Here is a 25,246-nt window from a genome sequence, read left to right as displayed (position 1 = left end):
CCTCATCGAGCCAAAACTCGCACTTTGAGAACTTGGCGTAGAACTGATGTTCCCTGAGCTTATCGAGCACCAAACGCAAGTGCTTGGCATGATCTTCCTTGTTCCTCAAAAAGACCAGAATGTCGTCGAGATAGACCAAAACGAAGTCGTTAGTGTAGGCGTTGAAGATGAAGTTTATCATGCGAGAGAAAGTCGGAGGAGCGTTGACGAGGCCAAAAGACATGACAGTGTATTCGTATGAACCATAGCTTGTTCTGAAAGCCGTCTTGGGAATATCTTGCTCACGGATTCGAATCTGGTGATAACCCATACGGAGATCAAGCTTGGAGAATACTTGGGCACCTTTGAGTTGTTCGAACAGCTCGTTGATGTTGGGAAGTGGGTATTTGTTCCTGATAGTCTTCTTGTTCAATGGACGGTAGTCAACACAAAGTCGGTTCGTTCCATCCTTCTTCTTCACAAAAAGTACTCCACAACCCCACGGAGAAGAACTAGGTCGGATGAGACCCATTCTCTCTTGAATATCGAGTTGCTTCTTCACCTCCTTCAACTCTTCAGGTCCAAGCTTGTAAGGACGCTTGCAAACCGGTTTGGAAGTAATCTGTGAGCCACAGGGACTCAGCAATCTCGCACCCTCGCGATCAAGACTATTTAAGCTTATAGGAAAGGCAAGGTAATATGTGGAGCTGCAGCAAGCGACTAGCATATATGGTGGCTAACCTGTTTGCAAAAGAGAGCGAGAAGAGAAGGCAAAGCATGAACGAAGAACTAGAGAACAAACTACGGCAAGCATTACTCCAACACCGTGTTCACTTCCCGGACTCCGCCGAGAAGAGACCATCACGGTAACACACACAGTTGATTCATTTTAATTAAGTTAAGGTTCAAGTTATCTACAACCGGACATTAACAAATTCCCATCTGCCCATTACCGCGGGCACGGCTTTCGAAAGTTCAAATCCCTGCAGGGGAGTCCCAACTTAGCCCATGACAAGCTCTCAAGGTCAACTAAGGATATACCTTCTCCCGAGACATTCCGATCAGACTCGGCATCCCGTTTCTACAAGACAACTTCGACAATGGTAAAACAAGTCCAGCAATACCACCCGCTGTGCCGACAAATCCCGATAGGAGCTACACATATCTCATTCTCAGGGCACACCGGATAAGCTAAGCGTACGGAAGCCAGCGTAACCCAAGTTGCCAAGGGACGGCCCCGCACGGTGCTCTAGGTTGGACCAACGCTTAGAGAAGCACTGGCCCGGGGGTTTAAAATAAAGATGGCCCTTGAGTCCGCGAAACCCAAGAGAAAAAGGCTAGGTGGCCAATGGTAAAACCAAGGTTGGGCATTGCTGGAGGAGTTTTATTCAAGGCGAACTCTCAAGGGGTTCCCATAATCACCCAACCGCGTAAGGAACGCAAAATCCAGGAACATAACACCGACATGACGGAAACTAGGGCGGCAAGAGTGGAACAAAACACTAGGCGAGAGGCTGAGCCTTCCACCCTTTACCAAGTATATAGATGCATTAAGATAACAAGATAATATAATGATATCCCAACAAGTAAACAATGTTCCAACAAGGAACGGTCTCCAATCTTCACCTGCAACTAGCAACGCTATAAGAGGGGCTGAGCAAAGCGGTAACATAGCCAATCAATGGTTTGCTAGGACATGGTGGGTTAGAGGTTTGACATGGCAATTTGGGAGGCATGATAAGCAAGTGGTAGGCATCGTAGCATAGGCATAGAAAAAGAGCGAGCATCTAGCAAAGCAAAGATAGAAGTGATTTCGAGGGTATGATTATCTTGCCTGCAAAGTTGTCAGAGTTGACTGGATCCTCGAAAGCAAACTCAACGGGCTCCTCGTTAGCGAACTCGTCTCCTGGTTCTACCCAAACAAGACAAACAAGCAAATGGAACACAATCAACCACGTGCAAACTCAAACAACATGATGCAAACATGGTATGCTATGCGGGATGCGATATGTGATGCATATGCAAGATTTGGCAAGGAATGAATGAACCTGGACTCAAATTGGAAATCCAAGTGTGCCACTGGAAAGCTGAGGTGATTTCGGTTGAAATCGATATAAAGATCGCCGGAATCGGAGACACGGTTTGGAAATAACAAGCAAAACAAATATGGCACCGGTCTGCGATAAACAGCAAGTAGCCATCTAGATGCATCAAGATAATTATGCTACAGCACTCAAACATGGCAACAAAATACATGGGAGGGATCCACTCATGATGCTTGACAAAATATGAACACTGAGCTACGGCTAATTCATCCATTAACAGGTTTAAACAAGCATGGCAAAAGTGCAATTGATAAACAGGTTTCAGACTTAGTGAAATTAACACTAGTCTGGAATTTCAGACTAGGTAGCATAATTTGGAGCAAGAAAACTATATGCTACAGTAACTTAACATGGCAAAGTAAAGCATGTAATGGAGCTACTCAAAGAGCTTAACAAAAGTCCCTTAGTGACCTTGAGCCAAAAGGGATCAGAAAATACAATTGCAAGCATGTGAACATGGCAAAAACATCATCAGATCTCAGACTTTGTGAAAAACTGGAGCATGCAAATATGTTAACGAGTAGGCATGTTTACGAGCTCGATGCACTCACTATAGAGCAAGACATGACAAACTAAGCATACACCAATTTAGAATACACATTATACAAGCTAGACATGGAAAGCACAGCAACATAGCATGCACGGATCAACAACAACATCCTCGGCAATATCGCTAACAAGTAGACAATCTGCCGAGATTCACGAAATAGCAAAAGTAGAGCTCGATTGACTCAAGCTAGTGTGCTCCATAATTGCAAACAAATACATGGATGGATAGAGCACTATAAGATTAAAAAATCATCCTTACTGATCATCCTCAAAAGAGGCACGGATCACTAGGAAACAACATGCACATATGGCATATTGATAAAAACAGATCAAGGACTTAGTGGAATTGCTAAGTCCCTGAAATCAGCATTAACGAATGCACCACTTTGCAAGCTTGTGCTAGTCACCACACACATCACAAAAATAAATGGACAGCACCTCTGTAAAGATGGCAAAGCAGATAACAAAACTCATGTAGAGCTCAGGAGCATATCATGCACACAATAATCATGGAAAAAATGACAAATAGCTATTTGGTGCAGCAGATCTGACAATTAACTCAAATAGCACTCTTCCAACAACATTTCGGGCATCAATATGAGCTCAAATGAAAATGATGCAATGAGACGAAATGATTTACTCACTGAGACGAACATTTTGATAAGCTACACGCCCAAAACGGATCTACGGATGCGGAGATATAGCATGATGAAAAATGCAAATTATTAGGGTTTCGGGGATAAAAAGTCAATCGTCCCAACTCAGATCCAGATCCGGCCAGGATCCCTGTTCATGCGCGGAAGTCGAGGTCTTCGGAACTTCGCCGGAGAAGAGGTGGAGGAGGCCGGACTTGGCGTGGAGGAGCTCGCCGGCCCCGGGCGAGGAGGTGGCGGCGGTCGCCGGGCGCGGCGGGGCGCCGACGGCTGTCGGCGGCGGATCGGGCGAAGCCGAGCGGTGCGGCACGGCGGGGCTCCGCCAGCGGAGAGGCGGCGCGCGGGCGGCGGCGACCGGCCCCGAGGAAGACGGCGGCGGGGCAGTCGGGCGCAGCGGCCCGGATCGGCGCGGGAAGAGGGCCCGCCTTGGGCCCGGGCGGGCCGGCGGCGCTGGGTGGCGAAGTGGGGCTCGGGGGGGCCACGTGGCGCTCCCTGATAGGTCGGCGGCGGTGGGCGGAGAACGTCCGTCCGGACCGGACATGTCCGGTGCGGCGAGGAGCGGGGAATTAGGGTTTCGGGGAAGAAGAACCCGTGGATTTCGGAGGGGGATCTATAAATAGGCATAGGAGGACCTAGGAGAGTCCAAATGAGGTGCGGTTTTCGGCCACGCGATCGTGATAGAACGCTCTAGATGATGGAGAGGGTTTTGGGCCAAATTGGAGGGGTGTTGGGCTGCAACACACACGAGGCCTTCTCGGTCCCTCGGTTAACCGTTGGAGCATCAAACGAAGTCCAAATGGTACGAAACTTGACAGGAGGTCTACCGGTAGTAAACCAAGGCCTCTTGGCAAGTCTCAGTCCAATCCGGAAATATTTAACCCCCACACACGAAAAGAAGGTAGAAAGGACCACCGGAGGAGAACGGAGCGCCGGAATGCAAAACGGACAATGGGGAAAATGCTCGGATGCATGAGACGAACACGTATGCAAATGCAATGCACATGATGACATGATATGAGATGCATGACAATGACAACAACACACGGAGACAAAAACCCGAACCCGAGGAAATAAAATAACTTAGTGCCGGAAACGGCAAGAGTTGGAGTACATATTGGGTAAATTACATCCGGGGTGTTACAACCTGGCAGGCAAGATTGACAGCTTCTTTAAAACATTGCTGAGTCGGTTGGGTCCTTGATTGGCAGGAGAGATAGCGGCGAGTGCTTGTTGTGCGCCAATGTACAACTGCTCTACTAAGGTATAGACTGCCTTCAGCTTAGTCACATGGTCTTGACTCAGATTCTTGCTTCGAGGGCCTGCATATGTTTTGAACACGAAGGGTCAGCTAGCGGCTTGCAGTCCGGGTAAAAAGAAGGTAAAAAGTCAGTATAGATGGCTTACCAAAGATGGCGGACACCATTTTTGACACCCGGTTCTTCAAACCGTTCAGCTCCGTCGTAACCTCTTCAAGGGCTGCTTCAGCCTACTCGGCACGTTGTGTCAGAAGCGTCTTCTCTTCAGCCCAGGTTTTCTGCTTGGCAGTCAAGCTGTTTTTCAACTTTTCTGTCTCACCAAGACTTAATTGAAGCTTGGAGTTAGCAGCCTTGATTTTTGCCTCATGATCCGCCAGCCGGGTCTTGGCGTCAGTCAGTTGCGAACCCAATTCAGATAGGGCGTTCTGCAAGACATATACATGTGTATTAAAGCTCAAAATTCAAGATTTAGGTCTCAAGTGCCTTTGCACTGCAAAGCCACTTGATACTTGGGGGCTAATGTATGACAAAACAATTTTTTTATGATTCTATTATACTTCAATTCCCAAGTACTTTACAAAGTAACAGCACTTGGCACTTGGGGGCTAATGTATGATATTTAGCAAGTATCTCGAGGATAAGCCGGACTACGGTATTTGTTGAGTTCGGCACGAGACAGTTATGAAAAATCAAAGAACCGGCCCTTGGGGACTACAGGTGAAGCTTTGTTCTATTTTATTGAACTCCAGAAAAATCTAAAGGTAAAGTCTAAGCCTATATCATAAAGTCTACAGATCATTCCGGTTTTCTCATAATCTGAAGACTTGGGGCTGGAAGAATATATGTTGGAAGAACGTACCTCGTACTTCAGCTGCAACTGCTTGACCATTTCAATTTCCAAGTCACGGCTTGAGTGCACATGGCTGAGATAGCCGGATAATATATCATTGGCATTCAGATGGTCATAATGCGAAATATCAAAACACACTTTTTGTCGCTCCAGCGCCTCTTGGTTCGCAGTATGACGAGCCAACACGGTGGGATTCCCCGGCTCAACGAAGCGGCTCCGAGTGATCAGAACGTCTTGAGCAGACAGTGATGGCGGGTTAGCCGAGCTGGATGGCCCAATGGCAGAAGGGTTAACGGTGGTTTTGTCAAATGACGGCTCAGGAGGATTTGCTTCTGCATTGACAGGCGGGTCTTCTGGAGTATTAGTTAATGGAGGAGAAGATGGCATGGCCGGTTCAGGGACAGGAATTGGCGGGTCTTCCACCGGCTTAGTTGCCTTTGCCTTCTTGGACTTAGCTTGACCACTAAGAGAAATGTTATAGGACTGTCAGTACAAAGATACAGTTTGAAAAACACGAAGGAAAAAGGATTTTTTTTCTTACCCAGGGGCAGTCTTAAAGGCCGGAAATTGGGTCTGAGATGAGTCGCCAGAAGAGCGAGACACCTCCTACAAGGATAAAGTAAAGTTAAGTAATGCAAGGGAAAGGATCCATTAAACAGAAAGTCAAAAACAAAGAAGTAAACCTCATTCCTGCGCTTTTGAGGAGTTTGTTGAAGAATAACAGGTGGTTCGTCTTCATTCCGGGCTTGACGGCGGCTTTCATGTTGCTGCTTTTTCAAAAGAAAGTGAGGATCCAGATAAGCCAAAGGGTGTGAAAACCTTACTTTCCGGGTTATGACTCGAAGTTTCTGTCTTGGCAAATGGGCTGAGTCGGAGGAAATAGTTACCTCTTCTTCCACGGCATGACTGGCCCCGGTGTCATCCTGGTAATGATCAGTGTTAATAAGATTATTAAAAAGTTGGCCAAGGGAGTCAAGGGCTACCTCCGACTCAGAAGTATCGTCAAGCTTCATCATGTCTTCAGCGGTGCTCTTCTTCTTCTTTTTGGACCTCCGGGTCGTTTTCTTGGCGGTTATGGCGGCGACTCTTGCTTTCTTGGCAGCTTCGTGGTCATATTTAACTTTCCAGAAATCAGATTTGGCCTGCAAACAAGTAAAAACAAGATGAAAGGTCAGGCAAGTATTAAATAATACGGCTGGGAAAAATACAAAGGAGAGAGATCAGAGTCTCCTTACTTCTGGCACTGGGTTAAGCTTGCAGAAGGGGTTTAACCCGACGGTATTGTAGTCTTCGTATTTTCTGTTCACCAGAAGGGTTGACATTGAAACAATATCTTCTTCAGTTAATTGAACGGATCTGTGACGAAGAGAGTCATCTGGGCCTCCACCATACTCGTACATCAATTTTGATCGACGGCTTAGAGGGATAACCCGCCATGAGATCCAGCAGTGGGTCAGGTCAACTCCGGTCAAGTCGTTCCCTAATAAGGCATTAATCCTTTTTATTGATGGGATCAGCTTCTTACATTCGACAGCCGTAAGCTTGTCAGGGAGCGCGAATTTGGAGTCAAGATGCTCGGCGCGATAACCCGGCAGTGGCTTCTCGTTTGCTGGTGAAGTGTCTTGACAATAGAACCAAGTCTGGTTCCAGTCTTTTGGATGACTCGGCAAGACTATGAGGGGGAAGACAGCGCCCTGCCGACGCTGAATTGAGATGCCTCCAAGCTCCAAGCTAAGGCCGTTAGTGCACTCGTTCTGCCGGTTCAGATAAAAATACTCTCTAAACAGTTCCACGGTCGGCTCTTCCTGAAGGTACACCTCACAGAGCACTTGGAAGTTGCAGATATTGGATATGGAATTGGGCCCGATATCTTGAGGGTGGAGTTTGAAAAAATGGAGGACATCTCTGAAGAACTTTGAGCCGGGCGGTGAAAAGCCATGGTTCATGTGGTCAGTAAACACAATGACTTCACCATCTTTTGGATTGGGCCGTTCTTCGTCCGGGTCAGGTGCACGGTAAGACATGACATTTTTTCCTAGAAAAAATCCTATGGAGAAGAACTCCTTCAAACGTTCCTCAGTCACGGTTGAGGGAACCCAGTTGCAGACAGTCGGCGTTTTGGACGGCATGGTGTTCAAAAACGCACTGAAAGGAAGGTAACATGCCGGTTCAATTCAATAAATATGATGAAAGTACAAGATGATACAGAGGAGTAATGGCGGCTTAATTAAGGGCTAATGTCATATAAGGAAAAGTAAGCCGGCACAGTAAGTCGCCATGACTACAGACATTTGAGAAATACCAGTGGCAGAATTGATTAAGTATGGAGACAAACAGGTTTCTTAACTTCTGTATATTACTATGGATCAAATGGTCATTCAAAATGAGAAACTTCTTAGACCTAAAAATATAGCGCAGATGAGTTCATCAGCTCTAAGAAGATATCTGTGCAAAGGAAAGGGGTCTACTAACATCTAAAATGGATGAGAAACAGCTACCACTTAAGTTCTGCACTACTTTTAGATCAAAAGAGGGTGCGGTAAGAGAAGTTGCAACAAATCTACGATGAACAGCGAAGAACACAAGAAGGAAACCTCCTGAACCCTAATGCAGTATGGGGGTGAGAAGGTGAGAGCTTACAGGTGCGGAGTTGCTACGGAGGATCGCCGCCGTTCTCTGGACAGAATCAGGGTGATGCAGCGGCCGAGCTTGAGGATGACGATGAGCGCTGCGGCGGCGGTGGAGCTCGAGCGACAGGAGGGTTGCGATAGGAAGGAGATGAAGAAGAGAGAAGAATGATAAAAGGTCGGGGCGTGCCTATTTATAAGGGAAAAGGTGAACAGACGGGCGCGAAAATCGAGGAAGACCCAAATAATGATTATCCAACTAAACGGACGCCTCGATTCTCGGGAGGCCTTAAAGATGAAGATCCGTTGAGGGATGATGTCATAAAAGTTTTTTGTATTTTCAAGAGGCGGCTTAAGGCCCAATATTGTAAACCGCCGTATGTAAGGAAAGACTTGTAAACAAAGGCATGTAAAAGAAGTCACCGAGCTAGACATGATTTATGAGCTGGCCGGGACTCTATAGGCCACCAGGCGTCAACCCGTGTATATAAGGGGATGACCTGGTGGCGGCTTAGGGAAAGAAACAAGAGATCGATAACCAAGCCGGCAGATTAGACTCTTGGTGATCGAAACCCCAGCAATTCCAACGCAACTAGACGTAGGCTTTCACCTTCATCGTAAGGAGCCGAACTAGTATAAAACCTCTCGTGTCCTTTGTCCCGATTAACCCCTTTAAGCTTCCTAGTTGCGATGGCCCTACGACTAAGTCCTTTTGCTAGGACATCTGCCGTGACAATTCCACGACAATTTCCAATATGGACCCCGCTGCCACGGGAGGGTAGGACAAAAGATGTCATGCAAGTTCTTTTAATAAAGCACGTATGACTATTTATGGAATACATGCCTATATTATATGGATGAACTGGAGCTATTGTTGTATCGCCCTAGGTTATAAGTGTCACATGATGAATATCATCCAACAAGTCACCGATCCAATGCCTACAAACTTTTCCATATTGCTTCTGCTAAGTTACTATTGCTATCATCACTATTACACTTGCTACAAATTACTGCTATCACTGTTACTGTTACCATTGCTACTGTCACTACTATCAAAACTATCAAACTACTTTGCTACCGATCATATTGCTGCAGATAATTAATCTCCAGGTGTGGTTGAATTGACAACTCGGGTGCTAATACCTTCAAATATTATTTGGCTCCCCTTGTGTCGAATCTATAAATTTGGGTTGAATACTCTACCCTCGAAAACTGTTGTGATCCCCTATACTTGTGGGTTATTAGTTAACTCCTACCAACCTCCCCCTTACACTACTGGAATCAGCTTCTTTGCCGTCCACCATGGCGGACGGCAAAGGCATAGATCACGGACGGCAAACTTCTTAGCCGTCCGCTTTGTGGAAGCGGATGGCAAAGAGGCTCTTTGCCGTCAGCTCGCGGACAGCAAAGAAGCTGATTCCAGTAGTGTTAGGGGCATGCGTAGTAGTACTTTGCTTCAAGAGCTAATAGACTTTCGCAGTAAGTATGTGAGTTCTTTATGACTAATTTGAGTCCATGGATTATATGCGATCTCACCTCTCCACAATTTTCTAGCCTCTTTGGTACCGTGCATTACCCTTTCTCACCTCGAGAATTGGTGCAAACACCGTCGATGCATCCAAACCGCGTGATATGATACAGCCTATCACACATAAGCCTCCTTATATCTTCCTCAAAACAGTCACCATACCTACCTATCATGCCATTTCCATAGCCATTCCGAGATATATTACCGTGCAACTTCCACCATTCCGTTTATATGACACACATCATCATTTTCATATTGCTTTGCATGATCATGTAGTTGACATAGTATTTGTGCCTCAGCCGCCGTTCATCATTTTTTATACATGTTACGCTAGATTATTGCACATCATGGCCGTACACTGCAGAGGCATTCATACAGAGTCATATTTTGTCCTAGTATCGAGTTGTAAGTAAATAGAAGTGTGATGATCATCATTATTCATTATTAGAGCACTGTCCTAGTGAGGAAATAAAAAAAGAAAAAGAGAGGCAAAAAAGAGCCCACAAAAGAGAAAAATGAGAGAAAAAGAGAGAAGGGCAATGTTACTATCTTTTTCCACACTTGTGCTTCAAAGTAGCTGTTGGAAATATGCCCTAGAGGCAATAATAAAATGGTTATTATTATATTTCTTTGTTCATGATAATTGTCTATTGTTCATGCTATAATTGTGTTATCCAGAAATCGTAATACATGTGTGAATACATAGACCACAACATGTCCCTAGTGAGCCTCTAGTTGACTAGCTCGTTGATCAAAACATAGTCATGGTTTCCTGACTATGGACATTGGATGTCATTGATAACGGGATCGCATCACTAGGAGAATGATGTGATGGAAAAGACCCAATCCTAAGCATAGCTCAAAGATCATGTAGTTCGTCTGTTGTAGCTTTTCCGAATGTCAAGTATCATTTCCTTAGACCATGAGATTGTGCAACTCCCGGATACCGTAGGAGTGCCTTGGGTGTGCCAAACATCACAAACGTAACTCGCTGACTATAAAGGTACACTACAGGTATCTCCGAAAGTGTCTATTGGGTTGGCACGAATCAAGACTGGGATTTGTCACTCCATATGACGGAGAGGTATCTCTGGGCCCACTCGGTAATGCATCATCATAATGAGCTCAATGTGACCAAGTGGTTGATCACGGATCATTCATTACGGTACGAGTAAAGTGACTTGCCGGTAACGAGATTGAACGAGGTATTGGGATACCGACGATCGAGTCTCGGGCAAGTAACGTACCGATTGACAAAGGGAATTGTATACGGATTGATTGAATCCTCGACATCGTGGTTCATCCGATGAGATCATCGTGGAGCATGTGGGAGCCAACATGGGTATCCAGATCCCGCTGTTGGTTATTGACCGAAGAGGCATCTCGGTCATGTCTGCATGTCTCTTGAACCCATAGGGTCTACACACTTAAGGTTCGGTGACGCTAGGGGTGTAGAGATATTAGTATGCAGTAACCCGAAAGTTGTTCGGAGTCCCGGATGAGATCCCGGACGTCACGAGGAGTTCCGGAATGGTCTGGAGGTAAAGATTTATATATAGGAAGTCCAGTTTCGGCCATCGGAAAGGTTTCGGGGGTCGCCGGTATTGTACTGGGACCACCGGAAGGGTCCCGGGGGTCCACCGGGTGGGGCCACCTATCCCGGAGGGCCCCATGGGCTGAGTTGGGAGGGGAACCAGCCCCTAGTGGGCTGGTGCGCCCCCCCTTGGGGCCTCCCCTGCGCCTAGGGTTGGGAAACCCTAGGGGTGGGGGCGCCCCCCACTTGGCTTGGGGGGGAAGCCACCCCTTGGCCGCCGCCCCCTTGGAGATCCATCTCCTAGGGCCGGCGCCCCCCAAGGCCCCTATATAAAGAGGGGGTAGGGAGGGCAGCCACACCCTTGCTCTTGGCGCCTCCCTCTCCCTCCGTAACACCTCTCCTCCCCGCTTGCGCTTGGCGAAGCCCTGCCGGGATCCTGCTGCATCCACCACCACGCCGTCGTGCTGCTGGATCTTCATCAACCTCTCCTTCCCCCTTGCTGGATCAAGAAGGAGGAGACGTCTATCCAACCGTACGTGTGTTGAACGCGGAGGTGCCGTCTGTTCGGCACTAGGTCATCGGTGATTTGGATCACGTCGAGTACGACTCCATCAACCCCGTTCTCTTGAACGCTTCCGCGCGCGATCTACAAGGGTATGTAGATGCATTCCTCTCTCCCTCGTTGCTAGATGACTCCATAGATTGATCTTGGTGATGCGTAGAAAATTTTAAAATTCTGCTACGTTCCCCAAAAGTGGCATCATGAGCTAGGTCTATGCGTAGTTTCTATGCACGAGTAGAACACAAAGTAGTTGTGGGCGTCGATATTGTCAATTATCTTGCCGTTACTAGTCTTATCTTGATTCGGCGGCATTGTGGGATGAAGCGGCCCGGACCGACCTTTCACGTACGCTTACGTGAGACTGGTTCCACCGACTGACATGCACTAGTTGCATAAGGTGACTGGCGGGTATCTGTCTCTCCCACTTTAGTCGGATCGGATTCGATGAGCAGGGTCCTTATGAAGGGTAAATAGAAATTGGCAATTCACGTTGTGGTTTTGGCATAGGTAAGAAATGTTCTTGCTAGAATCCTATAGCAGCCACATAAAAACTTGCAACAACAATTAGAGGACGTCTAACTTGTTTTTGCAGCAAGTGTTTTGTGATGTGATATGGCCAAAGGATGTGATGAATGATATATGTGATGTATGAGATGATCGTGTTCTTGTAATAGGAATCACGACTTGCATGTCGATGAGTATGACAACCGGCAGGAGCCATAGGAGTTGTCTTAATTTATTTGTGACCTGCGTGTCAACATATAACGTCATGTAATTACTTTACTTTATTGCTAAACCGTTAGCCATAGTAGTAGAAGTAATAGATGACGAGACAACTTCAAGAAGACACGATGATGGAGATCATGGTGTCATGCCGGTGACAACGATGATCATGGAGCCCCGAAGATGGAGATCAAAAGGAGCAAATGATATTGGCCATATCATGTCACTATTTGATTGCATGTGATGTTTATCATGTTTTACATCTTATTTGCTTAGAACGACGGTAGCTTAAATAAGATGATCCCTCGTAATAATTTCAAGAAAGTGTTCCCCCTAACTGTGCACCATTGCGAAGGTTCGTTGTTTCGAAGCACCACGTGATGATCGGGTGTGATAGATTCTAACGTTCAAATACAACGGGTGTAAGCTAGATTTACACACGCAATACACTTAGGTTGACTTGACGAGCCTAGCATGTACAGACATGGCCTCGGAACACGGAAGACCGAAAGGTTGAGCATGAGTCGTATAGAAGATACGATCAACATGAAGATGTTCACCGATGTTGGCTAGTCCGTCTCACGTGATGATCGGACACGGCCTAGTTAACTCGGATCATGTTTCACTTAGATGATTGGAGGGATGTCTATCTAAGTGGGAGTTCATAGAGTAATTTGATTAGATGAACTTAATTATCATGAACTTAGTATAAAATCTTTACAATATGTCTTGTATATCAAATGGACCACGTTGTCCTCAACTTCAACGCGTTCCTAGAGAAAACCAAGCTGAAAGATGATGGCAGCAACTATACGGACTGGGTCCGAAACCTGAGGATCATCCTCATAGCTGCCAAGAAAGATTATGTCCTAGAAGCACCGCTAGGTGACGCACCTATCCCAGAGAACCAAGACGCTATGAATGCTTGGCAGTCACGTGCTGATGATTACTCCCTCGTTCAGTGCGGCATGCTTTACAGCTTAGAACTGGGGCTCCAAAAACGTTTTGAGAGACACAGAGCATATGAGATGTTCGAAGAGCTGAAAATGGTTTTCCAAGCTCACGCCCGGGTCGAGAGATATGAAGTCTCCGACAAGTTCTTCAGTTGTAAGATGGAGGAAAATAGTTCTGTCAGTGAGCACATACTCAAAATGTCGGGTTGCATAACCACTTGACTCAGCTGGGAGTTAATCTCCCGGATGACGCGGTCATTGACAGAATCCTTCAGTCGCTTCCACCGAGCTACAAGAGCTTTGTGATGAACTTCAATATGCAGGGGATGGAAAAGACCATTCCTGAGGTATATTCAATGCTGAAATCAGCAGAGGTGGAAATCAAAAAGGAACATCAAGTGTTGATGGTGAATAAAAGGAACATCAAGCGGAGTACATGGCAGCCTCGGAGGCAGCGCATGAAGCAATTTGGGTGAAGGGGTTCATCACCGACCTAGGAGTCGTACCCAATGCGTCGGGGCCGATCAAACTCTTCTGTGACAACACTGGAGCTATTGCACTTGCCAAGGAGCCCAGGTTTCACAAGAAGACCAGGCACATCAAGCGTCGCTTCAACTCCATCCGTGAAAATGTTCAAGATGGAGACATAGATATTTGTAAAGTACATACGGACCTGAATGTAGCAGATCCGTTGACTAAACCTCTCCCTAGAGCAAAACATGATCAACACCAGAATTCCATGGGTGTTCGATTCATCACAATGTAACTAGATTATTGACTCTAGTGCAAGTGGGAGACTGTTGGAAATATGCCCTAGAGGCAATAATAAAAGGATTATTATTATATTTCCTTGTTCATGATAATTGTCTTTTATTCATGCTATAATTGTGTTATCCGGAAATCGTAATACATGTGTGAATACATAGACACCAACATGTCCCTAGTAAGCCTCTAGTTGACTAGCTCGTTGATCAACAGATAGTCATGGTTTCCTGACTATGGACATTGGATGTCATTGATAACGAGATCACATCATTAGGAGAATGATGTGATGGACAAGACCCAATCCTAAACATAGCACAAGATCGTATAGTTCGTTTGCTAGAGTTTTCCAATGTCAAGTATCTTTTCCTTAGACCATGAGATCGTGTAACTCCCGGATACCGTAGGAGTGCTTTGGGTGTACCAAACGTCACAACGTAATTGGGTGACTATAAAGGTATACTACGGGTATCTCCGAAAGTGTCTGTTGGGTTGACACGGATCAAGACTGGGATTTGTCACTCCGTATGACGGAGAGGTATCACTGGGCCCACTCGGTAATGCATCATCATAATGAGCTCAAAGTGACCAAGTGTCTGGTCACGGGATCATGCATTACGGTACGAGTAAAGTGACTTGCCGGTAACGAGATTGAACAAGGTATTGGGATACCGACGATCGAATCTCGGGCAAGTAACATACCGATTGACAAAGGGAATTGTATACGGGGTTGTGAATCCTCGACATCGTGGTTCATCCGATGAGATCATCTGAGGAGCATGTGGGAGCCAACATGGGTATCCAGATCCCGCTGTTGGTTATTGATCGGAGAGCGATCTCGGTCATGTCTACATGTCTCCCGAACCCGTAGGGTCTACACACTTAAGGTTCGGTGACGCCAGGGTTGTAGGGATATGTATATGCAGTAACCCGAATGTTGTTCGGAGTCCCGGATGAGATCGCGGACGTCACGAGGAGTTCCGGAATGGTCCGGAGGTAAAAGAATTATATATAGGAAGTGCTATTTCGGCCGTCGGGACAAGTTTCGGGGTCACCGATATTGTACCGGGACCACCGGAAGGGTCACGGGGGTCCACCGGGTGGGGCCACCTATCCCGGAGGGACCCATGGGATGAAGTGGGAAGGGATCCAGCCCAAAGTGGGTTGGGGCGCCACTTCCCCTAGGGCCCATGCGCCTAGGGTGGGGAAACCCTAAAAAAGGGGGCGTCCCCTTGCTTGGGGGGCAAGCCCCACACCCCTTGGCCGCCGCCCCCCCTAGGAGATTGCATCTCCTAGGGCCGCCCCCCCCTAGGCCCCCCTATATATAGTGGGGGGGATGGAGGACCTCTTACCTTTGCCTTTGGTGCCTCCCTCTCCCTCTCCAACACATCCTCCTCCTCCATAGAGCTTGGCGAAGCCCTGCCGGAGTACTGCAGCTCCATCACCACCACGCCGTCGTGCTGCTGCTGGAGCCATGTTCCTCTACCTCTCCTTCCCCCTTGCTGGATCAAGAAGAAGGAGACGTCACGCTGACCGTACGTGTGTTGAACGCGGAGGTGCCATCCGTTCGGCGCTAGGATCTCCGGTGATTTGGATCACGTCGAGTACGACTCCCTCATCCCCGTTCTTTGAACGCTTCCGCTCGCGATCTACAAAGGTATGTAGATGCATCCGATCACTCGTTGTTAGATGAACTCATAGATGGATCTTGGTGAAACCGTAGGAAATTTTTTGTTTTCTGCAACGTTCTCCAACAGTGGCATCATGAGCTAGGTCTATGCGTAGTTCTCTATGCACGAGTAGAACATAATTTGTTGTGGGCATTGATGTTGTCAACTTTCTTGCCGCTACTAGTCTTATCTTGCTTCAACGGTATTGTGGGATGAAGCGGCCCGGACCAACCTTACACGTACGCTTACGTGAGACCGGTTCCACCGACTGACATGCACTAGTTGCATAAGGTGGCTGGCGGGTGTCTGCCTCTCCCACTTTAGTTGGAGCAGATTCGATGAAAAGGGTCCTTATGAAGGGTAAATAGAAGTTGACAAATCACGTTGTGGCTTTCACGTAGGTAAGAAAACATTCTTGCTAGAACCCTATTGCAGCCACGTAAAACATGCAACAACAATTAGAGGACGTCTAACTTGTTTTTGCAGCAAGTGCTTTGTGATATGATATGGCCAAAGTTGTGATGAATGATGAATGATATATATGTGATGTATGAGATGTTCATGCTATTGTAATAGCAATCATGACTTGCATGTTGATGAGTATGACAACCGGCAGGAGCCATAGGAGTTGTCTTTATTCTTTTATATGACCTGAGTGTCATCGAGAAACGCCATGTAAATTACTTTACTTTATTGTTAAACGTGTTAGCCATAGTAGTAGAAGTAATAGTTGGCGAGCAACTTCATGGAGACACGATGATGGAGATCATGATGATGGAGATCATGGTGTCATGCTGGTGACAAGATGATCATGGAGCCCCAAGATGGAGATCAAAGGAGCTATGTGATATTGGCCATATCATGTCACTATTATTATTTGATTGCATGTGATGTTTATCATGTTTCTGCATCTTGTTTACTTAGAACGACGGTAGTAAATAAGATGATCCCTCATAATAATTTCAAGAAAGTGCTCCCCCTAACTGTGCACCGTTGCGACAGTTCGTTGTTTCGAAGCACCACGTGATGATCGGGTGTTAGATTCCAACGTTCACATACAACGGGTGTAAGACAGATTTACACATGCAAACACTTAGGTTGACTTGACGAGCCTAGCATGTACAGACATGGCCTCGGAACACAGAAGACCGAAAGGTCGAGCATGAGTCGTATAGAAGATACGATCAACATGAAGATGTTCACCGATGTTGACTAGTCCGTCTCACGTGATGATCGGACACGGCCTAGTTAACTCGGATCATGTTATACTTAGATTACTGGAGGGATGTCTATCTAAGTGGGAGTTCATTGAATAATTTGATTAGATGAACTTAATTATCATGAACTTAGTCTAAAATATTTACAATATGTCTTGTAGATCAAATGGCCAACGTAGTCCTCAACTTCAACGCGTTCCTAGAGAAAACCAAGCTGAAAGACGATGGCAGCAACTACACGGACTGGGTCCGGAACCTGAGGATCATCCTCATAGCTGCCAAGAAAGATTATGTCCTACAAGCACCGCTAGGTGATGCACCTGTTCTCCCTGCAGAACAAGACGTTATGAACGCTTGGCAGGCACGTACCAATGACTACTCCCTTGTTCAGTGCGGCATGCTTTACAGCTTAGAGCCGGGACTCCAAAAACGTTTTGAGAGACACAGAGCATATGAGATGTTCGAAGAGCTGAAAATGGTTTTCCAAGCTCATGCCCGGGTCGAGAGATATCAAGTCTCCGACAAGTTCTTCAGCTGTAAGATGGAGGAAAACAGTTCTGTCAGTGAGCACATACTCACTATGTTTGGGTTGCATAACCGCTTGACTCAGCTGGGAGTTAATCTCCCGGATGACGCGGTCAGAATCCTTCAGTCGCTTCCATCAAATCTCGGGCAAGTAGCATACCGATTGACAAAGGGAATTGTATACGGGGTTGCTTGAATCCTTGACATCGTGGTTCATCCGATGAGATCATCGAGGAGCATGTGGGAGCCAACATGGGTATCCAGATCCCGCTGTTGGTTATTGATCGGAGAGCGATCTCGGTCATGTCTACATGTCTCCCGAACCCGTAGGGTCTACACACTTAAGGTTCGGTGGCGCCAGGGTTGTAGGGATATGTATATGCAGTAACCCGAATGTTGTTCGGAGTCCCGGATGAGATCGCGGACGTCACGAGGAGTTCCGGAATGGTCCGGAGGTAAAAGAATTATATATAGGAAGTGCTATTTCGGCCGTCGGGACAAGTTTCGGGGTCACCGGTATTGTACCGGGACCACCGGAAGGGTCACGGGGGTCCACCGGGTGGGGCCACCTATCCCGGAGGGCCCCGTGGGCTGAAGTGGGAAGGGATCCAGCCCAAAGTGGGCTGGGGCGCCACTTCTCCTAGGGCCCATGCGCCTAGGGTGGGGAAACCCTAAAAAAGGGGGCGTCCCCTTGCTTGGGGGGCAAGCCCCCCACGCCTTGGCCGCCGCCCCCCCTAGGAGATTGCATCTCCTAGGGCCGGTGCCCCCCTAGGCCCCCCTATATATAGTGGGGGGGATGGAGGACCTCTTACCTTTGCCTTTGGTGCCTCCCTCTCCCTCTCCAACACATCCTCCTCCTCCATAGAGCTTGGCGAAGCCCTGCCGGAGTACTGCAGCTCCATCACCACCACGCCGTCGTGCTGCTGCTGGAGCCATGTTCCTCTACCTCTCCTTCCCCCTTGCTGGATCAAGAAGGAGACGTCGCGCTGACCGTACGTGTGTTGAACGCGGAGGTGCCGTCCGTTCGGTGCTAGGATCTCCGGTGATTTGGATCACGTCGAGTACGACTCCCTCATCCCCGTTCTTTGAACGCTTCCGCTCGTGATCTACAAAGGTATGTAGATGCATCTGATCACTCGTTGTTAGATGAACTCATAGATGGATCTTGGTGAAACCATAGGAAAATTTTTGTTTTCTGCAACGTTCTCCAACAGTAGGTACGCAAATAGTTGACTAGTATACGATCTCCTTATTGAATGTTTTCTCAACTTGAATTTAATAGACATAAGTGTAGAATATTACTTAGTCGGTTAAGTATTGTTAGTTCTAGTACCTTTGGTAATGAGACTTTCTGAGTACCAAAAGTACTCACCTTTGCCACAACAACAACATCAATAATAGGTACATTCTACTACTTCAACTGGGATGCCGAGACAGAGTGTCACTACATGGAGTACTGTGACAATGACGAGTAGTTAGCAAGACCCGGCCGGTAGCCTGGAACCAATGGGATTGGACCGCTGCTTTACGTTTTCTGCCTCTTCAACATCATTGGTTTTTCCCTGTACTCAGGCTATTTGAGACTTCTATTATGATGATGAATGTTGGACTATTTGGTCTCTTCGTATAATAAATTTGGATCTTGGCACTTGTATGCCCTATATATATTAGTGTGGATTTTTTAACACCCGGTGACTATGCCACCCCTGTGGGTGACAGTGCCACCCCATGTAATCTCCGTTCAATGCATGCCTCGTGATCTGTGCAAACACTGTGCTAACGTCATTCCTCCATCGGGATTCAGTTAATGAGCATGCTAACAATCACACTAATATGATCCTAGAAGAGTATGTGTCAAACTTGGGGCATCATAATGTGAGATCATCGATACTTAACCGAAAAGATTCCCTAATAGTATAAAATTATTATAACTTACTAACTTTCTGCAATAGTAAAAAAAGTTGGTTGGTGATTAGAACTTATATTACCTAAATGGAGTTCCCCATGAACTCAAAACAGATTCCCTGAAAATAGATCCATGCGTACACATAGTATCAACATTCAATCTTGGTACTATCTAGTACTAATGAACTCGTCTCAGTGTAAATAGACAACTGGAAGACTAGTCAATGGCAGACCTAGAAGATGCTACATGGATCTCAAAGCGAGATTAGACGGAAGCCAGGAGGGTGACATTGCCCCCAGGTGACAAAGACATAATAATCATATATATGTTGCCTCTTTGGTAGTGGAATTTTGGGGATATTCGAATTGTAAAGACCGTGGCATATGGCAATGAATGTATGACATGAACTCATATGCTTACGACGACACTATATGTGCTTCTATTCCAGAAATGGACTACTAGGGTCTATGTGTGGAATAGTACCGCATATGGAGCCTTATAGTGGATATTCCCTTCTTTGTCTCCGTAGAGAATCATGGCGGATTTGTGAGTTATGGTGCTCGGGATGATTTTGGCAGCCTCTATAGATCCATCGATAGCTTCAACCCTAGGATACCAACCCAACATGATGAAGTATTAATGATTTCCTATCCATGAAAAAACGGCAGGCCGGCTCTAGCAAAAGGAGAGAGGTGGATGTAGCATGCCATCTACTAGTTGTAGTGGTTAACAATAGATGGTTCCCCAAGGGCTTACTTGCATTATTTTTTTTGCTAGGGTGTTTCTGTAATGATAGATTTCTAATATATTGAGTCAGGTGCTCTTTTGCAAAGAAAAAGAAGTATCTCTATGTGTAGTCAAGAGAGGTTACATTGACACCTCCATGTGGCCAAGCCTACGAATACTTCGATGAAGACAAAAGAACATGAGTTTCAAAAGTTGTCTTTCCCGTTTAAGCATTTTCCGATGGAATATTCATTTGAATTTGCATGGCATGATGCATACATCTTGGTTATGTGTTTTCATATTTTTGGAGCTTTTTGAATTTTCATAGCATGTTATAGCTGGCCGCCGGGAGCAACGTGCTACCGGGTCTTGTCAGTAACTTAGGAGGTGACGTAGGGACATGTGTGTGTGTGGGGGGGGGGGTGAGCTATGTGTAACTGATTTGGTTGCATACCACAAGGAAGGGTCCACACATGTGACCATTTTTTCTTTCAGCCTTTTCCCCGCAAAATAGTTCTAAAATTTGAAAGCTCCATTTTTTGAATTTTAAATTTTTGGAAGTTCACAATTATTTAATTTTGGGAATTCATAGTTTTGAATTTTAAATATCTCTAAAATTTCATACTCGAAATGTTAAATTTTGGAAAGTTCAAAATTTCAAAACTCATGAAAGTTTCAAATTCCAAAAATTGGGGCAAGATTTTTTGAAGTTGGTACCATAATTTTCAGAAGTCACCAAAAAGAATGAAAATCGCCAAAAATAGAGTTAGCATAAAAGGAAGGTCATAAATGTAGCACCACATATTTGTTGGTTTCGGCAATTAGCCCCCCCCCCTCTCCACAAGATATAGGTGGTAGCACTGGAATTTTTCCTTCATATTCTTTTCAATCTTGCTAAGTGTAGCTTGAAGGTTTATTCTGGTCAAGTTTGCATGACATTGCAGCATTATCTCTCTCCCCATTTGCAAGGAACCTACATAACCACTATTTGTACTAGAAAAACACACCGTCGAAATAGCAGTTTGCACTACCATACACTTAACCATGCCCACACAACAAAGGGATAGCGGTCATATTCTTCTTTCCCACATGCGCAACGCTCTTCTCCCCTCCTCACCGTGTATGCATTTGCCCCCTAGATCCGGCGAATGGTGACATCGGATCAGGCCACTGCCATGCCTCGGTCAGACATCTCCTTAGCCCGACTTGGAGCCTATCACCCCTTCAGCCACGATGCCTTGCCACCTTATTGTCGGCGCCACCACCTCGTGGATTGCTCCAAACGGTGGCCGTCATTGTTGGCTTTGACACGCAGGTAAGCTTTCTTCCCTCCTCCCTCTCATGTTTCTCCGTCTTTCATTCGTTTGCCTCCGCTTTCTTCCTTCCTCTCCTGGACATGTCATGCCATTGGATAGGAACCGAGTGCTTGCTTGTGTATTCCCAACAATAACATGGCAGGGTATAATTTACCAAATGGTCTGACCCACAACCCCTCTTTTTGGGGGGGACCATTTAATCTACATTTTAGGATTGCACTAGAACATTTTTCTTGACCCATGTCCACCAAGCACTTGGTGTGCATTTGGTAACTTAGCAGACGGTTGGGTCACATTATCAAACAATCGTGTAGTTGGCTGTCCATGGTCTCGTTACCACCAGCAAAAGATGGATGCTAATTTGCATTTTACTTATGTGAGTGTGCGATGCGCTAGCAAACGAACGGTGCGTTTTCTTTTTCAACAAACGAAGGGCAAGTATTAAAGTATACAGCCAATGGAAACGAGCTGGCGAAAAACTTGAAGAAAAAATAATGCTGTAGCTAGCTGGACCTTGCCAAATCCCTGGCCCGGGCTTTGGCATTTTGGCAATGCCATCACTGTTCTGCTAGCCGTGCGACAACAAACGCAAAGGTGGCAAAACGGCGCCAACACCCAGGGCTAACGGCCTCTTCGGCAGGCAGCCCACCCGGCCCCGCTCGTGCCCACCGAATTTTCCATTCCGCATTTCTTTCTAGTACTTTCTTTCTGCCCTTTCTCTCTCTCTCTCCCACCTCGGTCTCTCGGACTACAAATGCGGCGCTACCCGAGCCGCTGCGGAATCGAGTAGACAGCGGAGGAGCAGTGTTTCTGTCTGTCTCCCCGTCCACTAGAGTCAAAGGAGAGGGAGGGGAGGGGGGGTCCCGTCGCAACGGCTAGTCGGGGCAGGCCTTCCGGGGCCGATGGACCCGCGCCGCGACGGAGGCGGAGGCGGAGGCGGCGCATCCGGCGATGGCGACGGCAACAACCAAATGTGCGTGTTGCGGGGGGTGCGGGTTCCTGTTGTCGGTTGCGGTCGCGCCGGTTCTCGCGCTGTGATTTCTCGGGCGGTTTCGAGGATTTGTTGGATGGAGGGGATCAACTGGGGTTTGGTAGGGTCTTGGGACTAGCATGGGCATGAGGGACTAGAATCTGCTGGGCGTAATGGGGATTTCGGGAGTTCCGTGGCTGCTCCTTCTGCCGATCCGAAAATAGAGGGATCTTGCCGTCGATTTGCTAGATTAGAAGATCCTTAGGTGCCCCGTTGGTGTCTATGGAGTGTCGAACTCGATTTACTTTGTTCGATTGGGGCGTCCTCCTGCACCGATGCACGCTCCTGCTGTTGCTTTTGATGCAAATGAGATAATAGGAGGATTGTGTAAAGTTTGTGTGTTTAAAACTGGATCGAGATATTCTTGGCTCTGAGGGGTCGAAATGGGAGCATACTGATGCTGGATTGGTCATTCTTCGTGGCGTGTTTTTTACGTTTGTGCAACTGAAACTAAACCATGTCTCGACTGTCCACAGAACTGAGTACTCGTCCGAAATTTCACAACTATTTCAATGTATTACATTAGTTGAACTTATGCCTGATCTCATATTGCTTTCTGCAGTCTGTGGGATTGGCAAGAGAAGGAGCATGGCGAACCTAGTGATGGAAATCATGGTACATCGCTCAAACCCATAACCAACATCCATGTCAGAACTGCCGATTATTTTTTGGACTTACTGTATCATTATTATTATTTTCTCAAAAGATGTTGCTAAGTTCGTGTGGGATTGCCTCAACCGAGATGATGATGATGATGAGCTACTTGGATTACTGGGAAATCAAACTCCTCTGCGAGACTGCCGGGCCTTCTTTGATATTGGGGGTAGGAAACTTCTTTTTTCAGAGAATTATCGGCACTATATTACTCTTGAAGTTTTGCTTAAAGGAATAAGGTTACTTGTGCCAGATATCACTTGCAAGGAGACACTAGACCTGGAGGAGTCTCGGGAATCAAAGCGGCGACGCGTGTTGGAGTACCCTTCTGAGGTTAATCAGCCAGAAGTTGGTGATCATGAAATGTGTTCTAATTTTGTGACATCTGAGGTGGTTCACTACTAGCTGGCTATGTTCGAAGTTCGTCTATTTTTTGCTATTGCTTACACTATTGCGTCCTTTGTTGATCAATATCTCAGGTAGCAGAGACTTCATTGCTTTGCACTGATGAACCACAGAGTTTAAACTGGAATATGCAGCTCAATTCAGATGATTTAGGTTCAATCTTTTACCACATATGGCTTATTGTCCAGCAGCTACCTACTGCCATGCCTTTTCTGTTTGCTGAATGGATATTTTTGTATCAGATAAGTTCAGTTCCTTGTCTAATGGAGCATCCTACGAGCCATCAGATAATCAATTGGATAATTACTCTGAAGGAGCTACTATCTACTACACGCCTGATCAAATGTTAGTTCCTATCTGGTTCCGTTAAAGCCAATTTGCTTTTAGTTCACATTCTTTTTGAATCATGACAAGTTCATATTTTGTTTGTAGGCCTTCTAGCCAGGAGAGCGTTACATACATTGGTTGTCAAACCGATGTGCCAGGTCGGTACAAAGCACATTTTCTATGCCATCTTTGAGATCTTAAAAAAGTTTCATCCAATGTTTCTGTCAGGGTTTCCAGTCTATGCATATATTCGCCATATTGTCAGTATTTTTCCTAGAAATGTTTGTAAAGAGTATTCTGTTTGTATCTTCTTTGCAATTGGTGCAACTTGCTGTTGTTTGGCAATCATAGTGACTTGCTAAAACAAAATTTCTGTAGCTTTGTCCAGCTATTTACTTTTCTTTCTATCTATGACAGGAACAAGTGAGATTGCTCCGGTGACAGAAAGTCTCATAATGCATGAGACTAGGAAACTTTCTACACTCAAAGTATCTAAAGGTATTTAAGTTTTGGTAGTACCTTATTATTCATCAACTTACCTTACACACTTGAACCTCTAGTAATATATATGTTGATCATTTGGCTTTGCTTCCCTATTAGGAGGAAGCTCGATGATCAAGGCGAAGCAAAATGTAACTACATCTATAGCATACCCTTTTACCCTTATCAAACCATCTTGGGAAGAAGGAGATGTCACTCTCAAGGATATAAATCAGCGCATCCATGCTCCTCCAAAGAAGCCTCCAGAAATCCTGGAAACTTCAGCTTTCTCTGGGAAGCCCGTCATTGGCAAGACAAGAATCAGAACAGAAGGTGGGAAAGGCAGCATCACAATACTAAGAACCAAGGGCTGAGAATTATTACAACTTATTTAACAGCCATTCCCTCGATTGCTTTCAAGAATTTGGTCTTCTTGTGCAGGCCTCTATAGCATTTCGATTTTTCTTGGTCACAATTTTTGTGCCATGTGTTCAGAGTTACTGTGGATGGCCAACTCTTTGTTCCATGATTCAGCATTCATCTGTGGTGTATTTTAGTGGCATGCGGCTAATGATATATATATATATATATATATATATATATATATATATATATGGAAATTTGAGTTAAGAATTAGCTCCTACTTTTACTTCTCTTTCATGTTCTTATGGTCTCCTGAAAATTGCCTGATGGTTCAACATTCAAATTATGGTATCGGCTTGATCACTATGAGATCTTAAATTTGAGTGGCCCTGGTGAGAACCAGAATTGCACCGGGGGAATTAATTCGAAATAAAGTTGATTTCCAGTCATGAAAAAAAATGAAGCATGAGTACTTAGAGCATGTCTAGCTCTTCCCCCAAAAGTCATTAATCCCTAGAACAATATTTAATTTCACAAACATTGATA

General features: G+C 46.0%; 1 protein-coding gene across 1 annotated transcript; it reads left to right on the top strand.

Annotated features, from left to right (window-relative positions):
* Positions 1-22,124: 22,124 nt before the first annotated feature.
* Positions 22,125-24,893, top strand: LOC125537811 (protein XRI1-like). Its single transcript, XM_048701117.1, has 9 exons — positions 22,125-22,414; positions 23,034-23,086; positions 23,178-23,294; positions 23,379-23,515; positions 23,605-23,683; positions 23,773-23,875; positions 23,963-24,015; positions 24,275-24,355; positions 24,458-24,893. Exons 1-9 carry the CDS (start codon positions 22,344-22,346, stop codon positions 24,709-24,711), a joined length of 948 nt encoding a protein of 315 aa, XP_048557074.1. The 5' UTR covers positions 22,125-22,343; the 3' UTR covers positions 24,712-24,893.
* The last annotated feature ends 353 nt before the right edge of the window (positions 24,894-25,246 follow it).

This window comes from Triticum urartu, chromosome 2, assembly GCF_003073215.2.
Source record: "Triticum urartu cultivar G1812 chromosome 2, Tu2.1, whole genome shotgun sequence".
Classification (NCBI taxonomy): domain Eukaryota; kingdom Viridiplantae; phylum Streptophyta; class Magnoliopsida; order Poales; family Poaceae; genus Triticum; species Triticum urartu.
This window is presented reverse-complemented; position numbering and strand designations above follow the sequence as displayed.

Bases quoted from the DNA above. Each gene is read 5' to 3' on its own strand.
- LOC125537811 (XM_048701117.1), top strand. From the start codon at position 22,344: ATGGACCCGCGCCGCGACGGAGGCGGAGGCGGAGGCGGCGCATCCGGC. The intron at 22,415-23,033 runs GTGCGTGTTGCG...TGCTTTCTGCAG, and splicing joins GGCGACGGCAACAACCAAAT to TCTGTGGGATTGGCAAGAGA. The intron at 23,516-23,604 runs GTGGTTCACTAC...TCAATATCTCAG, and splicing joins CTAATTTTGTGACATCTGAG to GTAGCAGAGACTTCATTGCT.